At 43.9% G+C, this 24,630-nt stretch overlaps 1 protein-coding gene across 5 annotated transcripts in view; it reads right to left on the bottom strand.

The window, feature by feature from the left end:
- FMNL2 (formin like 2) overlaps positions 1 to 24,346 on the bottom strand; it is a 327,626-nt gene extending 303,280 nt beyond the window's left edge. For all 5 annotated transcript variants that reach the window (XM_043487455.1, XM_043487458.1, XM_043487457.1 and 2 more), the window contains exon 1: positions 23,759 to 24,346. In XM_043487455.1, coding sequence (XP_043343390.1) covers positions 23,759 to 23,875 — 117 coding nt within the window. In that variant the 5' untranslated portion in view covers positions 23,876 to 24,346. The remainder of the gene's footprint in view (positions 1 to 23,758) is intronic.
- Positions 24,347 to 24,630: the final 284 nt, after the last annotated feature.

Here is a 24,630-nt window from a genome sequence, read left to right as displayed (position 1 = left end):
TGACTTTGCATGTGTGTGTGTGCTGTTTCTGGTAACAGCTTTTTTGAGATCACACACCGTACAATTCATCCACTTAAATTACACAATTCAATAGTTTCTAGTATACTCAAGCATTTGCAACCTTCAGCACAATCAACTTCAGAACATTTTTATCACCTCCACAAAAAACTCTGTCCCTTGTAGTTATGGCCCACCATAACACCCCCTTCCTAGGGTCACCCCCTTGCCTAGCCCTAAGCAACCACTAATCCACTTTCTGACTCTGGATTTGCCTATTACAAGCACTTGCAACAAATGGACTTCTGTGAGAGGTGGTCTTTTGTGGCTGGCTTCCTGGACTCTGCATGGTGTTTTCTAGGTCCATCCATGTTGTAGCATGATCAATACGTCAATTCTTTTTACAATACACCCACCTAGTATTCCACTGTACAGACTGCCCACGTTTCATTCCTCCATTCATCAGCAGACGGGACTGACTTTGAGAGGAAACAATGGTAAACTAAGCAATAACTCAGTAAGTGAAATTTTGTCAATGAAGGGGCTTCCTGAAGTCAGAATAGGCTCAGCTTCAGACACAAATAATTATCATCAGTGATTATCAATGATCATGACTCTTAAAGCACCACAGGCTGCTCAGTATCTGCTATAGCACAAAAAAAAAAAAAAAAAGAGGAAACCAAACACAGAATTCATTAGAGGAGACACCACAATCCATTTTGGTTCTAGTTTCCTTAGCTGTAAAATATCCCAAATGACTGCAGTCAGAATTAAAATCCCCTTCAGGAGCTCACTCATTTTACCTGTGACTGAGAAAGAAAAATGATTTAAAGATTTAAAGGAAAGAAAGTGATTTAAAGATTACAAACACAATGAGTGGCAAAGTTAAAAGTCGAATCTAATTCTCCTAATGCCTGTTTTATTTTAAACACTCTGAACTGCCTCTTTAAACTGTATCCAACGTCATCCTAAGGAAATGATTTAGAATGCGTGCCAAGACTCAGCTACATGGATATTCATCTAGGTGGAGTTTAAGAGACAGACCATCCTGAAACTCAAACAAGAAGCAACTGGTTAAATCAACTGTGCAATGCCCATCACTGTAACAATTTGCAAGAACTCAGAAATTCAAATTAAAGATGTTCATGATATGGATGCACACGAGAAAACAAACCATACTGGAAATATGTACACCAAAATAGTTACCAGTGCTTATCGCTAGGCAATGGAATTAGAAATGTCCACATTTATCTCTAAACTGCATTTCCCAATCCTCCACCTGAGAATATATTATTTGCATTAGTAGAAAAAATTACTTTTAAATGTGTTTAGCAGTCGCGTTGAATATAAACCGCTGTTCTATTTGGTAATGTTACAGTAACATGACTTTGCAGTCAAGTGTAACTCCTCTTTTCACATTATTAGGCATCAAAGAATTTCCTTCTACCAAAGCTCTTTGCAGGATTTTCCCCATATTAATGCTCTGAGATGGTAAGGGCAGTATTTATTCCTATTTGCAGATGATAAAGTTAAAACACAGGAGATCCCAGGGATGTGACTGGCAAGGTTAAAATCCCTGGGTTTAAGTCTCTGGTCCTCACAGTTAAACTGTAAATCAGAAACATAAACCCAGGAATGTGAATGATTTGTTGAGAAGGGTGCTACCTGTAAAGGTCTACAAATGTAAAGGCACACAGAAACAAAGTATCAAACCACCTTCCATTGTGATCTATTTTCCTGTTGAGGAGGAGCAGATGTGAGCAGAAACACAGACATAATAAACGAGGACAATTATCTATAGTTATCAGAAAGTTTAGAAGTATATGCGAAAGAAAGCAAAAATACAGCCTCAGAAATGGCTCACTAACAACTTAGCAGATACCCCAAAAGCCTGCCCTGTGACTTCTGCTTCTCATTTTTATTTTAGTGGAAGCATTTCACTGAGTTAAAATTAAGTGAAGCTATCAAGCTAAATTTCAGGCAAAACTTTGCACAACTGTGTTATCATTATCCCAATTCCCACCACACAGGCAAAACTAGGAGACATAAATCACAAGTTATCAGAATGAAAAAGTTTCTTTTACTGAGTAAGTGTAGTATTTTCCAGATGTTCTTCTAGAAAAAAAAAAAAAAGGCTACAGATCCAAAGATATTACCATACCTGCTAAAATTAAGCCCTCTTCTCAATACCCTCTTGAATCTTAATTCTCCTTCACTGTTTATTAAGGAGTCAAAAATTTTATAAAGCAAATGTTTCCAATCTTAGCATAACCACAAGGAATAGACATTGGCAACTCATCAAAGACCTAAGGAAGAGTCTGAAGATCAAATCTAAGGAGTAAACAATTTCTTTGGTGTGGGCTTTAACGAGCTGAGGGATTTAAATGATATCTGACCAGGTTGCTTCAATATTATATTACAAACAATTCCTGGAATTTAGTTATCATATAACAGATCTTTTCCATCTAAAATAAGACAACCATGTTTTTAAAGAATATAATGGTATTAAAAAACTGGAGTACAATCCACTTAGTAAAGTATTACTTTATGAAATTTGTTTTTTATTTGGATTTACACAACTTGTACATATTAGGCCAAGAACAGAAAAATATTGTAGCTTCAGCTGCGTTCAAGAATGAGAAAGACCATGATTCAAAGAATAAACTTAATTCTTTCAAGTTCGGCCATGAAGATTTATTTTCAGAAGATAAAAACATAGATCATTTATTAATAAGAAAAAAGTCCCTGATTCTAAGAAATGACATCAATGTTCTCATTCACCTTACTGAGAAGTGAATCTCATAGAGTTCATTCACCTTCCTAGGAGCAAGTGAGATCTCCAGATCTGAAGAATGATGATGCTATTGGTAGCTTATAGAACTCCCTTTATTATGCTTTGGTTGCAGTTTCTCCTATCTCATAATAAGAAATTAACACAAGTAGTGGCATTCCAATAAGCAGTCCTTTGGGGTCACAGTCCACAGTTTGTTATTGACAGATGGCACCTTCCAAGTGATATCTACTCCACACCCACTTAGCCCTCACCCCTAGCCTCAGTCCACACCCCACCCTCACCCCATCCCACCCTCTATCTTCACCAAGAGGGTACAAAGTAGCTGAACGTGTGCTATGGAGTCAGAGTGGCCTGGTTCAAATCACACTCAACCATTTACTAAGTAAATTACTACAATAACACAGGATTATTCTGAGAAATACATGTGGAGTACTCAGAGTGCTTGACTCATATAAAGTCCTCAAAAACTGGTAAAGATTATTATTGCATTTCGTGCGTGTGTGTGTGTGTGTGTGTGTGTGTGTGCGCACACTAAGTCGCTTCAGCCGTGTCTGACTCTTTGCAACCCCAAGAACTGTAGCCTGCCAGGCTCCTCTGTCCATGGGATTTCCCAGGCAAGAATACTGGAGTGGGTTGCCATGCCCTCCTCCAGGGCATCTTCCCAACCCAGGGATAAAGCTCCCATCTCTTAACCTTTCCTGCATTGGCAGTTGAGTTCTTTACCACCAGCGCAACCTGGGAATCCTCACTTGAGCAAATAAACAGGGTAAGACAGAACCTACAAAATTTCCCCTTCTCCCAAAATTATTCAATATCTTTGTAATTGGTGACAAAAAAAAATAGCTGAATATTAAGAATCCCTCCACCTAAATCAAAGATGGCTTAGCAATTCAATACCAAAGCCAAGATGGTCCCCGGGTAGGTCCTACCTCACCACTGGTCAGGTTTCTCTGAGCCTCTGGTCACATCAATACATAAAACGGTTATGTGCATTTCTGTTTAATGTTACTATAATACATATTGTTGATTCATTACCATTGAACTCAACCCAACAGCTAAGTCATGTCTGAACAGAGCTTATCCAACACAGTTCTTTCTCCATAAGAACATTTCAGTCAGCTTGCACTCAGGAACACTAGACTGCACTTAGCACTCCACTTAGAGGCCATTTTGCTCAGCAAAATCACCAGCAAAAAGCACCAAAAATGTGAAAAATGTCACTAAACAAAATACAAAAGGACACTCATTGACAGAGAGCGGAAAGAAGAAGCAAACAGTCACTTCTTCGACCTCGGCTGGAAAACTGCTCATCGGGTGACTCAAATTATTCACCACCCTGTGATCCATGAATGACCACAAAAGCGCCACAAGTACTGACTTTGGGACTATAAACAAATGTTCACCAAATAGGCAAATTTGCAAAGCTAGAATCCACGAACAATGAAGACCAACAGTAAATGACTTATGGAACCCAATGAATATGACTCAAAAGTCAACTGATCCAGAGCTTCATGCATCAAAGTGAATACTTCTCTAACCAAATGTACAAAATGTAAGGTACAGTTCCAGCGAGGCAGAAAAGGAAAGACGACCTCAACAGAAGTAGGTTACCTTTATTCAGGCAAGGAGGGGCGACAGTTGGCCTAACGACCAGGCTGAGCGCCGAAAGGGATCAGGGAGGCTTCATACTTATAGGGAGGTTTGTGGAAGCGATAAGGGAAACGTCAATCAGGCGGGATATTTTGAGTATTCTTTTGTTGAGATGACACTTGTAGTTGGGCAGGGGGTGATAAGTCTTTTGGGCGGGTGTAGGGGGTGGTAGGTTTTTGGACAGGGGGTGATAAGTTCCAGATAGATGCAGCTGGCCTGGAGCATCAGGATGGAACTAAAGTTATGCTTTGCTTTCTCCGAAGTTAGATGATTCAGCAAGGGGCCTTTGAGACTGTTGTTCTCTTTTCTAGGCCCAAAAGACTCCTTCACAAAGATCCAAAAGGACACAAGACTTAAGATACCATTTCTATAAACTTTTTGTCAAATGTGCATGGGGAGTGCATGCTTACTCAGTTGTGTCCAACTCTTTGCGATCCCATGGGCTGCAGCCTGCTAGGCCCCTTTGTCCATTGGATTCTCCAGGCAAGAATACTGGAGTGGGTTGCCATGCCCTCCTCCAAGGCTCTTCCTGACCCAGAGATTAAACCAGCATCTCCTGAGTCTCCTACACTGCAGGCAGATTCTTTACCACTGAGCCACAGGGGAAGGATACATGACAATTCATGATAGGTTTCCTCCGAATAAGGAAGGAAGAAGAGGACAGAGAAGCTTGGACAGTATTTCTACAGGGCTGTGGGTATTTCATCCTACTATTCTCTAATGTCAAGTCTATTTCATTAAGAACATTTCCATTAAATATTACTCAGCCATTAAAAAGAATCAAATAATGCCACCTGCAGCAACATGGATGGACCCAGAGATGGTCATTCTGATTGAAAAATTCAGAGAAGAAATATCGTAAGACATCCCTTATCTATGGAATCTAAAAAGAAATAATACAAAGGAACTTACATTATAAAACAGAAACAGACTCGCGGACTAACAGGATGAACTTGTGGTTGCAGGGCCGGGGAGCAAGGAAGGGATAGTCAGGGAGTTTGAAATGGACATGTACACACTGCTATATTTAAAACAGATAACCAACAAGGACCTACTACTGTACAGCACCCAGAACTCTGCTCAATGTTATATGGCAGCCTGGAGAGGAGGGAAGTTTGGGGGAGAACACATACATGTATCCATTTGGCTGGGTCCCTTGCTGTTCACTTGAAACTATCACAGCATGTTAATTGGCTATACCTCAATACAAAACAAAAAGTTAAATTAAAAAAAAAAAAAAGAACATATCCATTAGAACAATTTCTCACAGTGAAGCATGTGCACTCTGTCGTTCCTGACTCTTTGTGACCCTATAGACTATGGACCGCCAGGCTCCTCTGTCCATGGGGATTCTCCAGGCAAGAATACTGGAGTTTCCATTTCCTTCTTCAGGGGATCTTCCCAGCCCAGGGATCTAACCTAGGTCTCCTGCATAGCAGGCAGATTCTTTACCCACTGAACCACATGGGACGCTCCATAGTGAAGGACACAGGCCGGAAAGTCCACATGCACCTCACTAAACTGCATGGAAGGAGATCTCTGCATAAAACTGCAGCACATATTTACAGCAGGGATGCAAACCATTCAACAGCAGGACAGACGACAATGATTACAAGGGTCTGTCTGCACAGAAGAGAAGGATGCCTGTTAAGAGAGAGATGAAAAGACGAGAGACAAAGGGTCAAAGTTTTATTTCTGGGTACACCCTGTGTATCCACTGCTCCTTTGAAGTGCACGGGAGTTTCTTCCCAGAAGGACAACATGCAGTCCAAGGTGGAACAAGCCCAAAGAAAGCTTAGTCACCAAGACATCAGGAGAAAACCCTTAAGCTCTAAAAGAATGATTTCTAGAGGAGAGGGCTTGGGAAGTGAAACTCTTGAATGGAAACTAGCATAAGAAGCATAGTTGCAACAGCCAAAGATGGGGGATGACCCACAAGCGTCTTATTTTCTTTGGGATAAGTGGTGGTTTTCTCAGGGGGGTGGGGTGGGGGGGTTGTAATGGAAAAGTCATCAGCTAATTCCCAATTTTGTTTCTGCTCAAGAAAAAAAATAAATGTTTGTGATGCTATTATGTTTCATTTACGATTCTCCTCTTTGTTCCCTTTTGGCAGTGACCATTATGAACGTTAGGGTAAAAGTCTAGCACTCCGCCAAAAACACCAACATTGTGATTGGTGTGTGATTCAAAAAAGCTGTCAAATGGATACTCCAAAAGGAATGAGTCACTCCGCTGGGGTGGGCATGCTAATATTTCTGTACCATGTTATAATCCTTTTCATCTGGACCTTCTTAGAGTTGGCTTATTACTGCCTTTCGTGCAATTCTAAGCTGACTAAGGACTACAATAAAGGGCATAATAAGCCTGACAGATTGGGTTCATATCTTCATTACTAAAATCCAAAAACTAAGGCTATTTGATATGGAAATAGGGCACCGAGAAAAAACATGCACACAGCTTCAGCTCATGAGACTTAAGAACCCTCAAGGGTCTGGGAATAGAACATGTTATCATACTAGTCTGACAGTTCTATCAAATACTCTTTTATCTCAGTAACTTTAAAAAGTAGAATGCCACCATAAAATTTAGGGCATAAGTGACATTTATCAGCAGAGAGAAAAAGAACAATCTCCCTCCTTGGAAAGTGAATAAGAAAAAAAGTGTGTAAAAGCATCTTCAGAAAATTCTAGGCTCCCACTTCAGGATGCTGTTAGTATACTGATCTGATTTGGGACTGGGCTCGGTTTCATAAGCTTTGATTCAGCAAGATTTACTGTGTAGATAAGATAATCAAACAAATAAGGAATCTTCTGAAAAAAATATAGAGCAAGAGGTTACTGGGGGAATCCAGCATGTAGTGACTTATGACTTTGTTTCCTAGGTCGAGTCAGGTGACACTCTATTCTTGATTTGAAACAAGGACGAAGCTTTTATTGGACAATGCTCTTATCTCAAGCAGAAGGCCATCTACACACCAGTTACATAAATCCTTTTTTTTTTCCTGCCACTACTGGAATTCAGAATAAAGTCCGAATGACTCCGCCCATCCCAGATTGAAGCTGAAGCCAAACAAAACACCAACCGCAGTTTCTTTAAGGCCCAGATGGTCATGACCTTGAGCGTATTTTCTCATGTGAACCAGCTGCCTATGGGTCACACTGCGGTACATTGCATGGTGCTCGTCAGCTCCAATTATGAAGATGTTAACACTTTCATTAGCTCTGAAATGGAACAACCCAATGCCCTGAACAACAGGCTTTTTCTTCTAGAAAGGACAAAAAAAGTCAGGATAAAATACCCAAGCACAGGCTGCACACAATGGACCAGACCTCGCTCTTCACATTTAATGATTTCACTAAAGTCATCCGTGAGATACACAGGAGTCCCATTTGATGAGTCCACAGCTATTCCCTCAAATTAACACTTTAATAAAGGCAGATTAAAAGGATACCAGGTTACCAAGTGGTGCAGTTAAAGAATCCACCTGCCAATGCAGGAGATGCAGGAGACTGGGGTTCAATCCCTGGGTTGAGTTACAACCTTGGGCCGTATGTGTTAACCTGTCAAGATTCAGCAGACTTTACCCTTAACACACCCTTCTACAGAGCCCATTAGATATATGGCACATAAATATATGATAAACACTTTAAAAACACCATTATTTCCATTTTCTGCCTACCTCTCCCACTAGGCAATTAACTCCTCAAAGGGAGAGATGATGCATTATGCACCTTTGTGTTACAGCATCTTAACAGTGCCTCAGTTCAGTTCAGTCGCTCAGTTGTATCCAACTGACCCCATGGTATCGTGACCCCATAGACTGCAGCACGCCAGGCTTCCCTGTCCATCACCAACTCCCGAAGTTTTAACAGTGCCTAGCTTGGAGCAAATACACAAAAATAAACATTTGCTGAGGCACTTCCCTGGTGGTTCAGCGGCTAAGTCTCTGCTCCCAATGCAGAGGCCTGGGTTCAGGTCTCTAGATCCCACATGCTGCAACTAAGAGTTCACATGCCACAACTAAACATCCCATGTAAAAAAAAAAAAAAAAAATCCCATGTGTAGCAACTAAGATCTAGCACAAACAAATTAATTTTTTAAAAAACATTTGTTGAATGAAATGAATGGGATGACATGGGTTTTATTAAAAATAAGCAACCCCACATCAAGCTGATTAATACAAGATAATAGGGTTAATCCTTCCCAAGGAAGTCTAAGACTGTGGGTTATCACTGAGGGGTGATCAAAAGGCTTATTCCAAGCCTTCAAGCTGTAACAACACAGCCATTTTACTAGGGAGATGTAAAAAAACAAAGGTTCAGAGACAGTTGCCTGAAAGAGAGCCTTCAGAAAGCCTTCAGAGGACAACTGTTACTAGAAAAAAGCCAATTTGATCACAAGCTTACTTGGCCTTTACTATTTCAACAGTGGACAGTGGCTTATTCATTCAGTTCTTATTTTATCTTCAATTTTCTTTTTTGAAGGACATATAGTTATGCTTGTTTCTGGGTATATACCAACAAAATTACTATAGACTAAAAAGTTACTGAATTTGTCCTCACAGCGTTTTCAATTTGCTCTGAACCACAACGTTTATATGTATATTTGTATTATACTTTCATAATTGAGAGAAAACAGTATGTTAGGAGCACAGCTTTAGAGTTAGCAAAGTTTGATTTTCAGCTCCAGTATCTCCTAGAAATGTGTGTCCTCGGGCAAGTTCCTTCACTTCTAGAATCCTGAGCTTCTCCTGGATGAAACAGGGTGATCCCTACCTTTCAGGTGTCTTGGGTCATCTTTCATGTTGAAAGAAGAAATTAAAGAAACGTGCAATCAGTGCCCTTTACTGTTAATCCTGCTGTTCATGCACCCAACCACACTTAACTTGAGCCCATGGACTGTAGCCCGCCAGGCTCCTCTGTCCGTAGGATTCTCCAGGCAAGAATACTGGAGTGAGTTGCCATGCCCTCCTCCAGGGGATCTTCCCAACCCAGGGGTCGAACCTGGCTATCCTACATTGCAGGCAGATTCTTTACCATCTGAGCCACTGGGGAAGCCCAAGAAATGCACAGTCAGTGACCTTTACCATTACTACTGCTGTTCACGTATCCAACCCACATTTAACTTGAGGGCTGCCTTAAAAATCCTCACAAGAAACAACTTCCCTGATATGTATTAAAAGGTTTAGTGGGGTACTGAATGGAGTAAGTCTAACACAGGAAGATGTCACAGCATTCCCACCCACTGTCCGGTCACTGCTGGGGGTCTGAGAGGCAAACAGTCGGGCGGACCTGACATCTGCACAGGGACTTTTCTTCTGCGGCTTCTCCTTCAGTCAAGCTCAGAGGTCTCAGACTTTAACACGCCCGAGAACTACTATCCAAGGTTGTTTATCCAGAATCATGCATACACTACCCTGATGAGCCACTCAAGGGACTTCAGGGATAATTCACTATACCAACTTACCTTACTTTTTAACTTCTGATTCAAACTTTTATGTAAAATTGTCATATGCTCCTTAAAAGTACATAAAAATTCTTAAGGAAAGAAAGAAAAATAAAGAGAAAGGTCTGAGCAACAAACTAGCAGCAAATAATAGCTTTAAAAAAAAAAGCTGCATTTCAACCCATGGCTTTAAGCAGATAAAATGGGCCATTCCAAGTCCTGGGTGCCTTCAGAGGGCCTTTACTGAGAAGTGCACTGCTACACTCATCAAACATTCCATTCCCCAACTGGATGTCTCCCCGATCCAGAACAGTGACAAGACTGCAGTTTGTTCAAAAATCTATTGAATTCAACAAGTGGCAGAGAGCTGTGACGACAGAGCCAATTATTAACACAAGGAGTAGCTTCGCTGCGGCAAAGCGAACCGCCTCCTGCAGCCCCGGGGCCCAGGCTCCCGGAGGTTTCCCCACACATCAAGTCTGAAGCCATATGAACAGGGGACATTCCTCTTGCTGTTCCCTTCGGCTGCCCCGGGGTCCGAGGAACCCCCTCCTGGCCCTAAGGCTTGACAAATCAAGCCCTAATTACACCTGCTTGTGGGCTCATCCCTGCCTGACCCCCATCAGTCAGATCTTAGATTTTTTTTTTAATGAAAGTCAATTTTATGCTGTGAAATTCACATCTACAGTGTACAATCTGATGATTTTTGACAGGTTACATTTGTAAAACCAACACTCCAGCCTAGATTAGAACATGTTCATCACTCTAGGAATTTAGTGTGCCTCAGTCTCTCTCCCCAGAAGCAATTACCCCTGTGATTTCTATCGCCGTGTAATTATGAATCAGTCAGATCTTAAATGAGAGGAAGCCACCTCACAACACCTACTTTATTCTCCTCACAGCACTTCCCAGCATTGGAAATTCAGGTCCATTTATGTCTCTGTGCCAAGGCAGGAGACACAGGAGATCTGGGTTCAATCCTTGGGTCGGGAAGATCCACTGGAGAAGGAAATGGCAACCCACTCCAGTATTCTTGCCTGGAGAATCCCATGGACAGAAGAGACTGGCAGGCTATAGGCCACGGGTCACGGAAAGTCAGACACCACTGAGCACGCATGCAAGCATGCATGATGCACCCCTTTCACGTCTGGCTGCCCCCACCACCCCTTCCCACTGCTGGAATGTAAGCTCCTTGAGGGCAGACAACCGGTGGGCCTCATGCAGCTCCACATCCTCTAGAGCCCACAACACTGCCTAGCACATAGCAAGTGCTCGATAAACACTTCCAGACTGTCTAATTAAGGTATAAACCCTTCTTAAGCAGTGACACGTGAGCAAAACTGCACAATGTAGAATAAAAAGTGTCGTCTAGCAGTGGTTGGGACAAAGCTAGCATTGCTCCACTTCCTATTCCAAGGAAACTGTTTCTGAACACTCAAAACACAGAAATGATGCTTTCCCTCTCAACCCTCAGGACTTCCCTGTAGCTCAAATGGTAAGGAATCTGCCTGCAATGCACAAGACCCGAGTTTGATCCCTGGGTTGGGAAGATCCTCTAGAGAAGGGAATGGCAATCCTCTCCAGTATTCTTGCTTGGAGAATCCCATAAACAGAGAAGCCTGGAGGGCTATAGTTTGTGGGATCACAAAGAGTCGTGTGGACACAACTGAGCGATTAATACATCAGCCTCTCAACCCTCAGAGCCCAGAACATCTATCACTATATCGATGCAAGACTCATATACTCAAGGGACAGCTTTTATGTGAGTGAATTTAGTCTAGGGGGTACATGAAGAGTGAAGAATAAGAGGCCAACATTTAAGGACTTCATAACTAACTTGAAAATATGCATGTGATACAGTAGAAATTAGCCCGTTCTCTCATCAGACAGGCCTGGATTCAAATCGTGCCTCCATCCTTAGGAAGCACCCACCTTATCACTCTGAGCCTCACTGCCTCATTTGTAAAAGGAAGATCGTATCTCCCTCCAAGGGCTGCCAAGAGCATTAAAGATAGGCGTATAAAGCACAGAAAACATAAACAGCATCTTATTTGACCCTGGAATGCCCGTGGAGTTTTAGTGATGGAGGACCTAGGATGAGCTCACCAACCTCTCCACCTTCTTCGGTAACTTCAAGCCACATACCTTCAGGCCCTCATGGATTAAGAACTCTGAGAATTGCAATTATTTGCAAACACTTCACAAACAACAAAGCACTAAAATACTACAGTAAGGAATGCTGCTCACTGAGACCTGCCTGACTCCCAACAACGAAGGGAATATTGTGAAGGACATTTCACTTAAGGAAAGCCCCACAGTACAGTTCCACCACTCACTTGATGACAGCTCATCATGACACACCAATCTGGCTTCGAAACAGTGAAAAACCACGGACCTCCTTTGGTCATTTCCACTGCCTTCCTCCTCTTCTGATTCACCAGTTTTCCGTAAGGAGTCAGGCAAAAGCATGATGCCAACTTATCATCTCTGAATGCTTAGTGTTCCTGGGCACCTACTACAGTCAAGTGCTATGCGGAGTACCAAGATGAGTGAGAAGCTGCGACAAAGTGTCATTTCAACACAAAAGCAAGTTATGTGCAATTAACAATCAGCCCAGAAGGGCCAGCTAGATAGGTTCTTGGAGCAGCTAGTCAATTCCCAGGCCTGTTTCAGCAGGCACAGTTCTCTGATCAAGTCAGTAATTATCTGCTAAGACCTTTCCCTGGGCCAAACACTGCGCTGGACAAGGAGAAACTGCCAGGACCTGTAAGATGTGATCCTTGGCTTCCAGGAGCCCACAGTGCAAGCTCGCAAATAAAACAGGGACACAAACAGATGGCCAACAGGGTAATGAGTAGCTACAAAGCTACACATAAAAGCATCCCCTTATTTTACAGACACACCTCACACAAGGTGATACTTAATCCCAGGCCTCATAAGTAAAAGAAATAAATCACACTATAAAGAGATCAAAGAAAGGAGTTGTTTTTCCCACCTCCCCCAAGTTGATGCTGGATCCATAAGGACATGAGAAAGAGATGGGATTTCAGAAGAACCCTGAACACCAGATATAATTTTAAGGAGCAAATAAGCAAAGGGAGTACATCGTGTGCAAGAGAATCACGTGAGGAAAGACATAGCGGCGGGAAAGTACAAGCCTGCTCTACGAGCAGACATAAAGGCCACGTCAGGGTGTACAAAGTAAACAGGAGAGAAGATGGGTCTGGCCAGACTGTGGTGGTTTCAGTCGCCAAGTCGTGTCCGACTCTTGCAATCCCATGGACTGTAGCTCGCCAGGCTCCTCTGTCCGTGGGGTTCTCCAGGCAAGAATACTGGAGTGGGTGGCCATTTCCTTCTTCCAGGGTATCTTCCTGACCCAGGAATTGAACCTGGGTCTCTTGCATTGCAGGCAGATTTTTTACCGACTGAGCTATGAGGTCAGACTGTGGAAGGCTTCAATGAGAAAGCAGGTGTGGGAGGGGAGCAGGGGCTATAGAAGTTACAGAGGAGAGGATGGAAGGTAAACCATTGACAACAAACATGGCCAAAGAGCTTCTCAAACTGGATCAATGTCTAAAGTAGCATAACAGGGTTCTGATGAGAAAACTGAACCAAAAGATGAGATTCACAATCTTATATTTTTTAATATATCTTAACATTAATCTTACATTTTTAATATTTCAAACGAGTCATCATGATGGCAAAAACCTAAAGGCTGAAACTTAGGCTTCAAAGTGAATACACAAAACCTGTATTTGCAAATGCCTAATTCCAAGGGCACAAAGGGCACGTACTCGTTGTCACTGTGGAAATCCCACCCCCATTCATGCTTTATTCTAGGAACACAAATCAAAATATATTTTTCTCAGTATTATGAAAACCAGAGATACTCTACCAAAAAAATAAAAATACCATTATGGTTATCGATGATGATGTAACTGAAAGCAACAGTAAGATGTTGTAATGTCAATATCTCCTAAGGGTGAGGCCTGATTGAACTGAAGAAATCTCTCAAAGGAAGTGGTAGAAACCTCATGGTTAGAGCCATTTAGAATCAGACCACAAGGCACAATCCTGTGGCCTATTTTCTGCCACGTAAGTCTGGCCACTCCAAAAGTAAGTTCAGGTGAGCAACTGCGGCTGGGGAGGCAAGGAGCCAAGTCAAACCTTATGTGAAAAACAGGGAGACCGCGACTCTGATTCCTGAACCCAAGCTGGTTACAGCATTGTTTTCACTCTGTGAAAATCCATCAGTCTGTACACTGATGAAAAAGGCCCATTTCCGTTTGTACATTACTCGCCAATAAAAAAAAATGTTAAGGATGATTAGGAGATACCATCCCAAAGAACAACAAAAAGAAATTTATAGCAAAGTTAATGAAATTTCTGACAATTACTGGTGAAATAAAATACAGCTGTCTAATGTTAAAAAATTACTCCATTAAATGAAGACTGAGACCTGGTACTCTTGATGAAAGTGAAAGAGGAGAGTGAAAAAGTTGGCTTAAAGCTCAACATTCAGAAAACTAAGATCATGGCATCTGGTCCCATCACTTCATGGGAAATAGATGGCGAAACAGTGTCAGACTTTATTTTTGTGGGCTCCAAAATCACTGCAGATGGTGACTGCAGCCATGAAATTAAAAGACACTTACTCCTTGGAAGGAAAGTCATGACCAACCTAGATAGCATATTAAAAAGCAAAGACATTACTTTGCCAACAAAGGTCCATCTAGTCAAGGCTACAGTTTTTCCAGTGGTCATGTATGGATGTGAGAGTTGGACTGTGAAGAAAGCTGAGCACCGAAAACTTGATGCTTTTGAACTGTGATGTTGGAGAAGACTCTTGAGAGTCCCTTGGACAGCAAGGAGATCCAACCAGTCCATCCTAAAGGAGATCAGTCCTGGGTGTTCATTGGAAGGACTGATGCTGAAGCTGAAACTCCAATACTTTGGCCACTTCATGCGAAGAGTTGACTCATTGGAAAAGACTCTGATGCTGGGAGGGACTGGGGGCAGGAGGAGAAGGGGACGACAGAGGATGAGATGGCTGGATGGCATCACTGACTCGATGGACATGAGTTTCAGTAAACTCTGGGAGTTGGTGGTGGACAGGGAGGCCTGGCGTGCTGCGATTCATGGGGTCGCAAAGAGTCAGACATGACTGAGCGACTGAACTGAGACATGGTAAACTCTCAGATGATCTGAAGATTTCTCATCCAAATCAATGCTTTCCAAAAAGCCTACCCTGAGGCTCAAAACTTCTACAGTGAAAGGACACTGGAGAAGCTGAATGGTCCCACATGCCCAGGAGGCCACACAGTTCTAAGTCTCCCAGGGTTCACATCTAGATGGCTTCATTAGTGGGCAATAGAAAGACGATCATGGGTCACGCCTGGAAAATCACCAGTTTCAAGTTTATAGCATCCTGGTCTGAAGACATCTGGCCTGAACTGACTTACTAGGTTCATCAGGCAGAAGTCCTTGGGGAAACAATCCTCATTGAGCAAAACTGTCGCTAAAGAGGAAAAGCTTCCCTGGAAGCAGCAGAAGGCTGAACATACTGGGGACTGAGAGGGTTAAGAACTCAAAGTGACCTGCAAACCTATTAAATATTTTACACATTCATCACCTTTCCATGTAGGTTTCCCAACTTTCCACAAACAAGATATTAAGTGGTACTGAATTCATAGAGCAATGTTGCCACGGTGCAGGTCCAATCATGTTCTATCTAGCTTCTCCTGGTTATCCTAAGGCTTCCTCCTACACACACACAAAGATCACTGTTCACTGAAGGCAGATGAGATTATTTGCAATCTTTTTGCCACTGTAAAAATCATCTTCTTAACCTTCTCCAAAGTAAAATTCCGTTATTCTTTAATATTCCCATCTAAATCCATGCCTTCTTTTGCCCTCTCCCAAATACTAGGAAGCTTCATATGCTCATAAACCAACTACCTAGGAAGATTTATATTTCCAGATGAAAATGAGCCAATAATTGCTTCTATTCTTTCAGCTGAGAAAACCATGTATGTTGTTCCCCTAACCCCAAACGCTAAAGATTAAGAATAAGGGGAATGTCTATTTGCTTATAACTATTAAAGGAATAACTAGAGTCTTACACTGAGAACAATCGGCTCATTCTTGACCTAGCATCCTATTTATCTTTCTATTCTCAAAGCTAATTGCTCATATAAGCATGCCAATTTGCCTTGATTATAGGAGTCTTAATAAACGAACGTTGTTTACATTTCACAAGTATATTTGAATTTCACTCCAGGAAGCCAAGCTCATCAAGTCTTTGTAAGTGGTAAAACCAGAGATCAAAGCAAAAAGCCTGCACTGAACCAACAAAAAAATTAGGCTTGAGAATAGAGGCCTAAGCAAAAATACAATTGATTTATTGATTGTTCTATCCCAGTAGTAAACCTCAGGGTCACTGTTCACTCTTAAGCTATGATGTATAGAACTTCCTCTGCAAATTATCATTATGATTATTTGACAGCCATTTCTTAAATGCCTAGTTAAATAAAACTAATATTCAAAAAAAAAAAAACAACTAATATTCAACAGGCTTTGACCCATCTCTTTTTTCTTATCTTATATTTCTCATCTTGGTGCTTTTGGTTGAATCAAGTATCTTTAGGAGCTTTTTTTTTTTTTAACCCTCCTCAACTTTGCCTAATTTCTCTAGATTTTCACTTTGGTTTTAACTCTTATGCTTGGTCTCTGGGGCAGAGAGGGAGAGAAGAAAAACGACTCTGGCACGTGGCTCTCAACCAGGGCTGCACACTCACATCTGAGGAGCTTTAAAAATTCTGACACCCAGGTCACACTCCAGAGGAACTGATCAGAATCTCTGGAGGTGGGACCCGGGCACCTGTCTTTTTGAGGGTCCCAGGTGATGCTGACTTTGCCAAGTTTGAAAAGCACCAATTTGGCTTGTCAATCCCTTTGTCACCTACTTTAAATAAAGTACTCAGCCAAACTTCACAGGGACAAGAAACACCAAGGGAGAGAGGGCAGGTTCCTGAGCAAAGCCTCAACACAAGGCAGGACCTTAGAGAGGTGACTGACCAGCACAGACATGGGGCCAAAATGTGAACGACTTGACACTGTTCCCAAAGCCAACAAGTTTCAAGGATAAACCAAGTCTGGTGCACCATCTACCATACAGAAGTCAGTCAAGGGAGGTTACTCCTGGAGACAGCAAGGACTAGACACCTCAAAGCTTTCAGCTTCTGGGGCAATGGATATAGCAGCTTATCAATGCAACAAAGCTTCTTCAGCAAACAAGAAAAGTAGACAAAGGTTACATGTGAAACAAGAGTCACTGAAGTCAGTTCCAGGTGGCATAAGAGTGATGAAGATGTGTCCAGGGAAACAGCTTTGGTGTGCCATTGAAACTATAGAGAGTTTGTGACAAGGTGCCCACCCGAGCTCTGATGCCACTGGGCATGTTTCCTTGGTCAGTTTAAGAGTGTGAAAAGAAAGTACTCTTCTGTCCACAACAAATACCACCATACTTCCAAAGTAGGGACTTGGTTTTTCCCAATTTCGAGCCATCCTGGTCCATGTTTGTGGACCTCAGTTGACCCACAGTTCAGGAAACAACTCTCTGACCTACCAGCTCTTTCTCAGACATCCCTTCCAAATTATATCCCATCCACCGGAAAAGGCATAGTCCGTGGTGTTGTGTTGGAAGGGCGGCTGGCAGAGAAAAGAGGATGGGGTGACTAGGGAGGAGTGGGAAGATCACCCTGCAGTCTGAGCAGACACCATCCTAAAGGAAAGACAAGACATCCTAAAGGAGGTGAGTCACCTCCACCTATACTGTTCAGGTAGGTGAGAACCAAGAGGATGCAGGAGCCTCTCTGTAGAGACCAGGAACCCCAACGTCTATGGGTAGATTTCTTACAATGAAAGAAAGTAGGAAAGGTCCCCACTCTAGAGACGAAGAGCCTGTCTACAAGATGGGGGCTGCCAAGCATCTGCATACCTGGGAGCCCACCTTCCCTCCTAAGCAATTCCAGTCTGTGCTTTTACAGGGATTCACTGCCTTTCTAAGAGGAGTCCAGGTTCTAGCGCTCTCTTGCAAAGGAGACACAACCATCTGGCCTCAGTGCCTCACTAGTTAGCCACTTTTTATCTGTTACTTGCTCAGATACAAGGACCAGGAAGCCCACTTCACCTTGTCCTTACTCCCCAAACCCTAAGTATGAAAAGAGCACAGTTCATGAAGACCAAGTTCTCCAGGACACAGCTTTTATAAAATTGAATGAATTTCCAGAAACAAGCATGAGCCTATACTACTTTTTTGCTTCTTTGAGCCCAGGAGGAGCCTTCAAGGAGATCCTTCCCCAGTCTTGGATGCTATAATTCTATTTCCAACACCTGCAGTTAGCAGACCTGCCCCAAGAAAGGTACCACGCAAGGCATTCACTAGCTGGATCCTGGGCTCAGAAAGACTTTCCAATTATCAGCATTTTTCATACAGCTTCTGTCTTAGCAATGCTAATTGGGAAGCTCCTTCTCCAATTTTTGACAACTCTAAATATTAAAAACACTTTTTCTTATGCTTATGTGACTTTCAGTCATCCACCATGGAAATGCTCCTCTCCATACAACACAAACTACAGCTCACTCTTCTACACAAAACATCAATGAGAAGTCGGCTAATGGATCACAATATAATGTTTCAGAAATTTTACACTTTCAAGAGCTATGATTTCAAAAATCTCATGACTATCCTAACAGTTTTGTCAAACGGTATTCCCATTTACAGAGGAGAAAAACCAAGGATCACAGGAAAGATCATTTGCCCAAGTTGGTGCAGGAGATGATGATTCTAGAAACTACATCTGCCACTCCTGGGGCCAATGCTCTTTGCTAAATCAAAGGCCACATGTGCAAGTAATTCTTATCACTGAAGGGTTAAGGGCAAGCATACCCACTCCCCTCTGCATTTCATCAGTTTAATGCAGCTGCCAGTCTCCCAATGGAGCCAAGCATTTATAATTCAGAGAAAAGCTTTTGATCAACCCTACCTTAGAAACCCAAATATACCTTCAGTTTTTATTGAGATTTTTAGAAAATTATTGGAAATGCACCCTGATAATGATGAAAAGTACCACTGTACACATATATTCCCACTCTGGAAAATAAAACAATTCAGGGGTTACTGCCTGGAAGAGGTAGTAACAACACTCCATCCTTCCCCCTTCTCACTCGCCTTTTCCCTCTCAACAGGAGAAAAGCGAGAAAATAAATCAGCATGCCTCTGATGATGGCCTAACTTCACTCCTACCCATCCATCTGCTCCGTGGACTTCATGGCAAAGGCTCTCCATGGAAGAGGTTGAAAAGGAACAACATCATGCAGAGGGAAATAGATTGAAATGTTAAAACCTGACCTTCCTTGTCCTTTTCACAAGTCATTACATTTGGAGTGCATGCATCACACTGACAGGCTATCTCTCCCCTCTGCTCTGGGAAGTCCAGACTTCCCAAAAAAGGCAGTTCAAGTCTGCCTTGAAAGGAAAAACTGAAAAGTACACTTTTGGACCAAATCGATATTTAACTCCATGCCTAAAAACAGAATAGCACAGTGAAGATGCCAAAATGAATGACATCTAAAGAGAAACATTAAGTACACCGCACTTGGGTCGCTTCGAAGACATTTCTGCCAACTTTATAGTTTTGAAACTTGTACTTACCAGATTCAAGTTTTTTTTTTTTAAACAGCTTTATTGCTAGTTCCAGGCCTTTCTGTTCTTGTTCTTTCTTACCAGTTGTAAGCCGAAGGAAGCATAATATAATATCGGGGGTGGGTGGGGAGGCAGGGAGTAGAGATACAAATCTGGGTTAAAAATCCTAGACTGGGTATCTAATAACTTAAGTAACTTCAGTCAATTTAAGTAATCTTAGTTCCTCATCTTTAATATTGCTGATAGCTGGAGTCATTGTGAGGATTAAGTGAGAACAGGGAAGCATAGGGCATACTCAGAGTAGATGTTCAGAAAATGTTCCCATTTCTTCCTAAGTATGGTGACCACATTCAACCTCAGGGCCAAGAAAAAAACTGAAAAGGAAACCGACTCAAACTAATCACACACCAAAGTAGTTCCTGGTGTTAAACATAAGATACTACAGCCCTAAGCCATCACTTCCAAATCTGTGTTTTTGAATCTGCTCGCAGAGTAGCCTGACATCTGCTATCACACAGATATGGCAGCTGGGATGGAGGGCTTACAATTTATCTTTTCCTCTGAGACTCAGAAGGGACAGCTCCTAGACACAGGGATTGAGGGGCTTACATTTTAAATTGTAAACAGTGATGGCAAGCCAAAAATCAGTGAACAATACACAGAGCATCTAATGTCCAAAGAGTTATTCTTGGACAATCACTTGTTCACCACACCCAAAAATCACTTTCAGAGCATCATCTCTGAGAATAAAGGTCATGGGAGTATTGTGTGTGTGTGTGTGTGTGCATGCCCAACAATTAGACAAAGTTTAACAAATGTAATAATCACTTGGATAATTATAAATGTGCGGGACCCAAAAACAACAGCCAATATTACTCATAAAATATACAAAATAAAGACAAAATATCTTAAAGGAACAAAGACTGAAGCAGATGACTGAATTTATAATTTATGAAACACTTCCATGGAAGAGTGCAACGCAAACATTGTACACACACAAAGGTACATTACCTTATAGCTCTATCTGACAGGGAGGTCCAAGGATGCCAATAGTTAAGTGTATAAAGGAGTCAGTAATTGTTTCCCTTAAATATAAGGTTTATAACTATCATTGTAATAATGAACACAAGTTCAGGGAGGGAGAAGATTCTTTAGGAGGTTTTTAACTCAAGATTTGGATCCAATTTTTACTAGCCATTAACTACGGAAGTTCAGTAACTGAAATCTCTATTCAAGAATTCCATTTTTTTCCTGTTAAAAGAACTTTTTAGAGTCTATCCCTTCACTGTTCTTAATTCAGCAATCTTTCACTCTCTCATCTTTCCATTCATGCCCAGTACTTTTCTAGATATACACAGTTTAACTTATATGGACTGATGAGGGGATAGTCACTGAGTAGGTTTTATCTCAAGATTTTTGATAAATAGATGGACTTCTGTTATTCAAATTTTTATTTACTCTTCCTCAGTGCTTTAAATATTCTAGAGCTTGGTGGGGTGAGAGGAATTACTTTCCATGTCTGAGGGCTCAATCATTGCTGCAAGCCATGTTTACAATGAGGTATTTGTATACTTTTCTATACAGTATTACTATCCAGTTTTCCTCCCAAAAACTTACATGATCTTTATCATATAGGAAATAAAACTAGTGTCAATAATGCCCAAAGGATTCCCACTGTGTGAGGGCAGAGAATTCCTCCATACACATGCTTTGAACATTACTACCTATAACCTGTCCTTCAAGCTTGATCTCCAGAATTAAATGGTTTGAGCTGATCTGTTAAGTAATTCATGAAGAAAAAGCACAGTTGAGAGCATCACATGGACACCTTTAGAAAAAAACTGACCACAAGAGAAGTCGCCGTAACTCTGTACTTCTATCAGCCCATAAAAAGGATTCCTTTTAACTCCCCCTACAGATCTCCGAACAGCAGCTGGAGCTGACTAGGGAGTTACATAGAACACCACATCAATGGTCCAAGTGCATCCCTAACAAGAGGGCTCCCAAGCTGATACTTTCCCAAAAGCTTTGTCTTAACCCAAAAAAGGTCAGCCTGGTACTTTTTAGTTTTGTTGTTGGTTTGTTTTGAAAGGTGCAAAATATTATAAACAGTTAAAGAAAGGAACCGCATCCAGTGCTTGTGTATGACAGAGTAAAAGGAGCTACACAGTAACCACTGCCACAAAGAGCTTGAGAGGTAGAAACATGAATTTCTATATACTAAATCTGTGCCTTCTAGATTTAACAGTAACACAGATCCACCATATTAATGATGGGACATTATTTTCCTAAAGGGTAATTCATACCATGTGTCATTAATCAGCAGGGTAACTCAAAGCTCATGCAAAACATGCTATCCCAGTTGAGAACTTAATTGCATTATTGTTATTATCTGGTTTGCCTGCGTCACTGGCCCTCCCACTTCAAGTGTACCGTACACACACACACACACACACCCAGCACACACACACCCACCCACCCACCCAGGCTGTGTCACTGGCCCCCCCCACTTCAAGTGTACACACACACACACCCAGCACACACAACCCGCACACGCACACCCACCCAGCACAGCATGGACGTTAAGACAGAACACCCAAGGCTAGGAGGTAAGAACCATGTAGTCTGGTAGAAAGAGGATTTTGAACCAAAAAGGTTTATCCCTGGAAAGACAGGCCAAGTTTGCACCCAGGCTGCCTTCTAAAGTAATTAAGCCTATGCAGTTCCATTTCAGGGTGTTTCATTCTGCACAACAATGGGAGCAGCTGTGTGAGATCTCAGACCACGGAGTGCACGACAGGCAGCCTCATCCATCTCGCCACAGCCACCACGGAGTTTCCTGTCGTGTGAAAAAGCTCGTGGGCTCTTCTTCCAAAGAGCACAAAGCTAATCTGCCATCCAGAACAGTCCCCATATTAAACCAGTCCTTTTCAAGGGTCTAAAGAAAGGCTTTTTCAACGTCCCAGCGTTCTTCAGACTCTGGTCAATCCCCAAAGTTGGGAGGTTACATGCCCAAATCCCGTATGCAGACGCGAAATTCGACTGCCTTAAGCACAAGTTTCTCTTGCTGCCTACCATTGTAGGAGGTACAGGTAACTAGCTAGGAAAAGGCAACCGTACCAGTGCAAGTATCAGAACGCGTCGAATCTTGCCTGTTTCCCTCCCAACACCCCTTAAGAGAGGCTGGGACACTAAAAGTCGAAGTCTGGGGACTAACTGCGGTCCAGACGTCGGCTGGGGCGGGGGGAAGACCGCCACACCCTCCTGAGCTCACAGCACTGACAGACTCAGGCTGGGAGGGGCCCAGAAACTTACACCCAGCAAGGAAAGGCAGAAAGGAGTCTTCAAGTGTCTCAGATTTACAAAGCTGGAAAGCTAGGAGAAGCGGATTCCGGGAGGGAGTCAGAGATTTGGCGAGGGGAGGGGAGGGGAGGGATCCCTAGAGTCAGGACAGCTTGCAACACGTCCCCGCAAAACTGCACATTTTTGTGGTTTGTTTTAACATTTAAGACCAAAAGGAACGCGCCGAGGCGAAGCTTCTCTCTCGCCGGTTTCAGATGTCCCCCTCCTCGCTTAGGGACTGGGACGCCGCACTGCCGCGGCTTTCCTTCTCTTTCCCTTTTGGGGGAGCTCCCCTCGGCCAAGCCAGACGTCCGCCACCAAGTTCGCCTTCGCGCACCGCGCCGCCCTCAACCCGCCACATGCGCCCATCAGCCCCGAACCCCGCAGGGCCCCGGCTGGGCGCCCGCTGGATGGTTCTCGAGGACTCGGGGTTTGCGGGGAGTTTTTTTTCTTAAACAAAAAGCCTTAGCGGCCAGCCGCCCCCTCCTCCAAGCCCGCGCCACCTTCCCTTCACGCCCACGCCGCACCTCCCCGGCACACGCGCCGCGAGGTGCCTCTCCCGCCAGACAATGGGTTCGGGGCCGGCCAGTCAGCCAACCCCCAACCCCGTGCCCCATCCCGGGACCCCAAGAAGGCTTGGAGCGGGGAGGCCGGAGGAGGACGGAGAGGAGGCCAAGGGAGGCCACAATAAGCGAAGTGGGCGCCTCCCCCTTGGGACCGGGGATTCGCTCCCGGCGCGGGGAGAAGGGGAGGGGGCGGGGGTCAGCTGCACCGCCTGGTCTGGGGCCCCGGGGCCCGGCTCCCGGCCGCCGCCGCGCACTCACCAGCACGATGGCAAATCGCTCCTCCAGTTCACCTGGCTCGGGCATCGGTAGCTTCAAAGGCACGTTGTGCGCCCTGAAATCGGTCTGCTGTGAATCCATGCTCCCGGCGTTGCCCATGTTGGCTGCACGCCGGGGCAGGGGGCTGCTCCGGGCCCCCTGCGTCCGCGTCGGAAATCAGAACAGCTCCCGGCGCCGGCTCCCGCCCGCTGGCGCGACCAGCCCGGCTCCCCGCCCTCCGCTGCGCCCCGGCGAGTGTGCAGCGCGCGCCGCTCCCTAGCAGCGCTCCGAGCCGAGCCGCCCCCCGGCCTGCCTCATGCTCCCCGCCGCCCCAGCGCCGCCCCGGCCTCCTTTCCTCGGGAGGGGTCGTCAGGGCGCTGGGCGCCTATCTGCATGTTGCTCCGCTGGCACGCCGCCCCCTGCCAGCGATAGCGGCCAGTGGGCGCGTGGTTGCTCGGACTTGGTCTCCCGCCGGGACAGTGATCGCCGCTGACACTTCCAGCTCTACGCCGGCGATCACGACGCTAGCTCGACCAGCACCTAGAGCAGACAAATGCAGCTCCGCGCTCCCGACACAATGCCCCCTCTCGCCCGGCCCCCGCCCCCGGCCCGGCTCCGCCCACTCGCCCCGCGGACTGCCGGGACCAGTAGTTTCTGCCCAAAGTGTCTGCACGCAGAAACCACGCCCGCTCTGGAGGGCCCGGCTGGGTTAGGGCCGCTTGCGCACCTTTGGGAAGTGTCACTTTTGACCCTCAACCCCACGCCACTCCAATGGAAGAGATACTAATCGTCTACATCGATTAGTAGGCACTCAGGCACATTTGGCAAGTGAATGAATTAGCCAATCAGTCAATGATTGAATGCACGCATTCTGA

This window comes from Cervus canadensis, chromosome 15 (assembly GCF_019320065.1).
Source record: "Cervus canadensis isolate Bull #8, Minnesota chromosome 15, ASM1932006v1, whole genome shotgun sequence".
Classification (NCBI taxonomy): domain Eukaryota; kingdom Metazoa; phylum Chordata; class Mammalia; order Artiodactyla; family Cervidae; genus Cervus; species Cervus canadensis.
The sequence above is the reverse complement of the archived record's forward strand: the minus strand, read 5'-3'. Positions and strand labels throughout refer to the sequence as shown.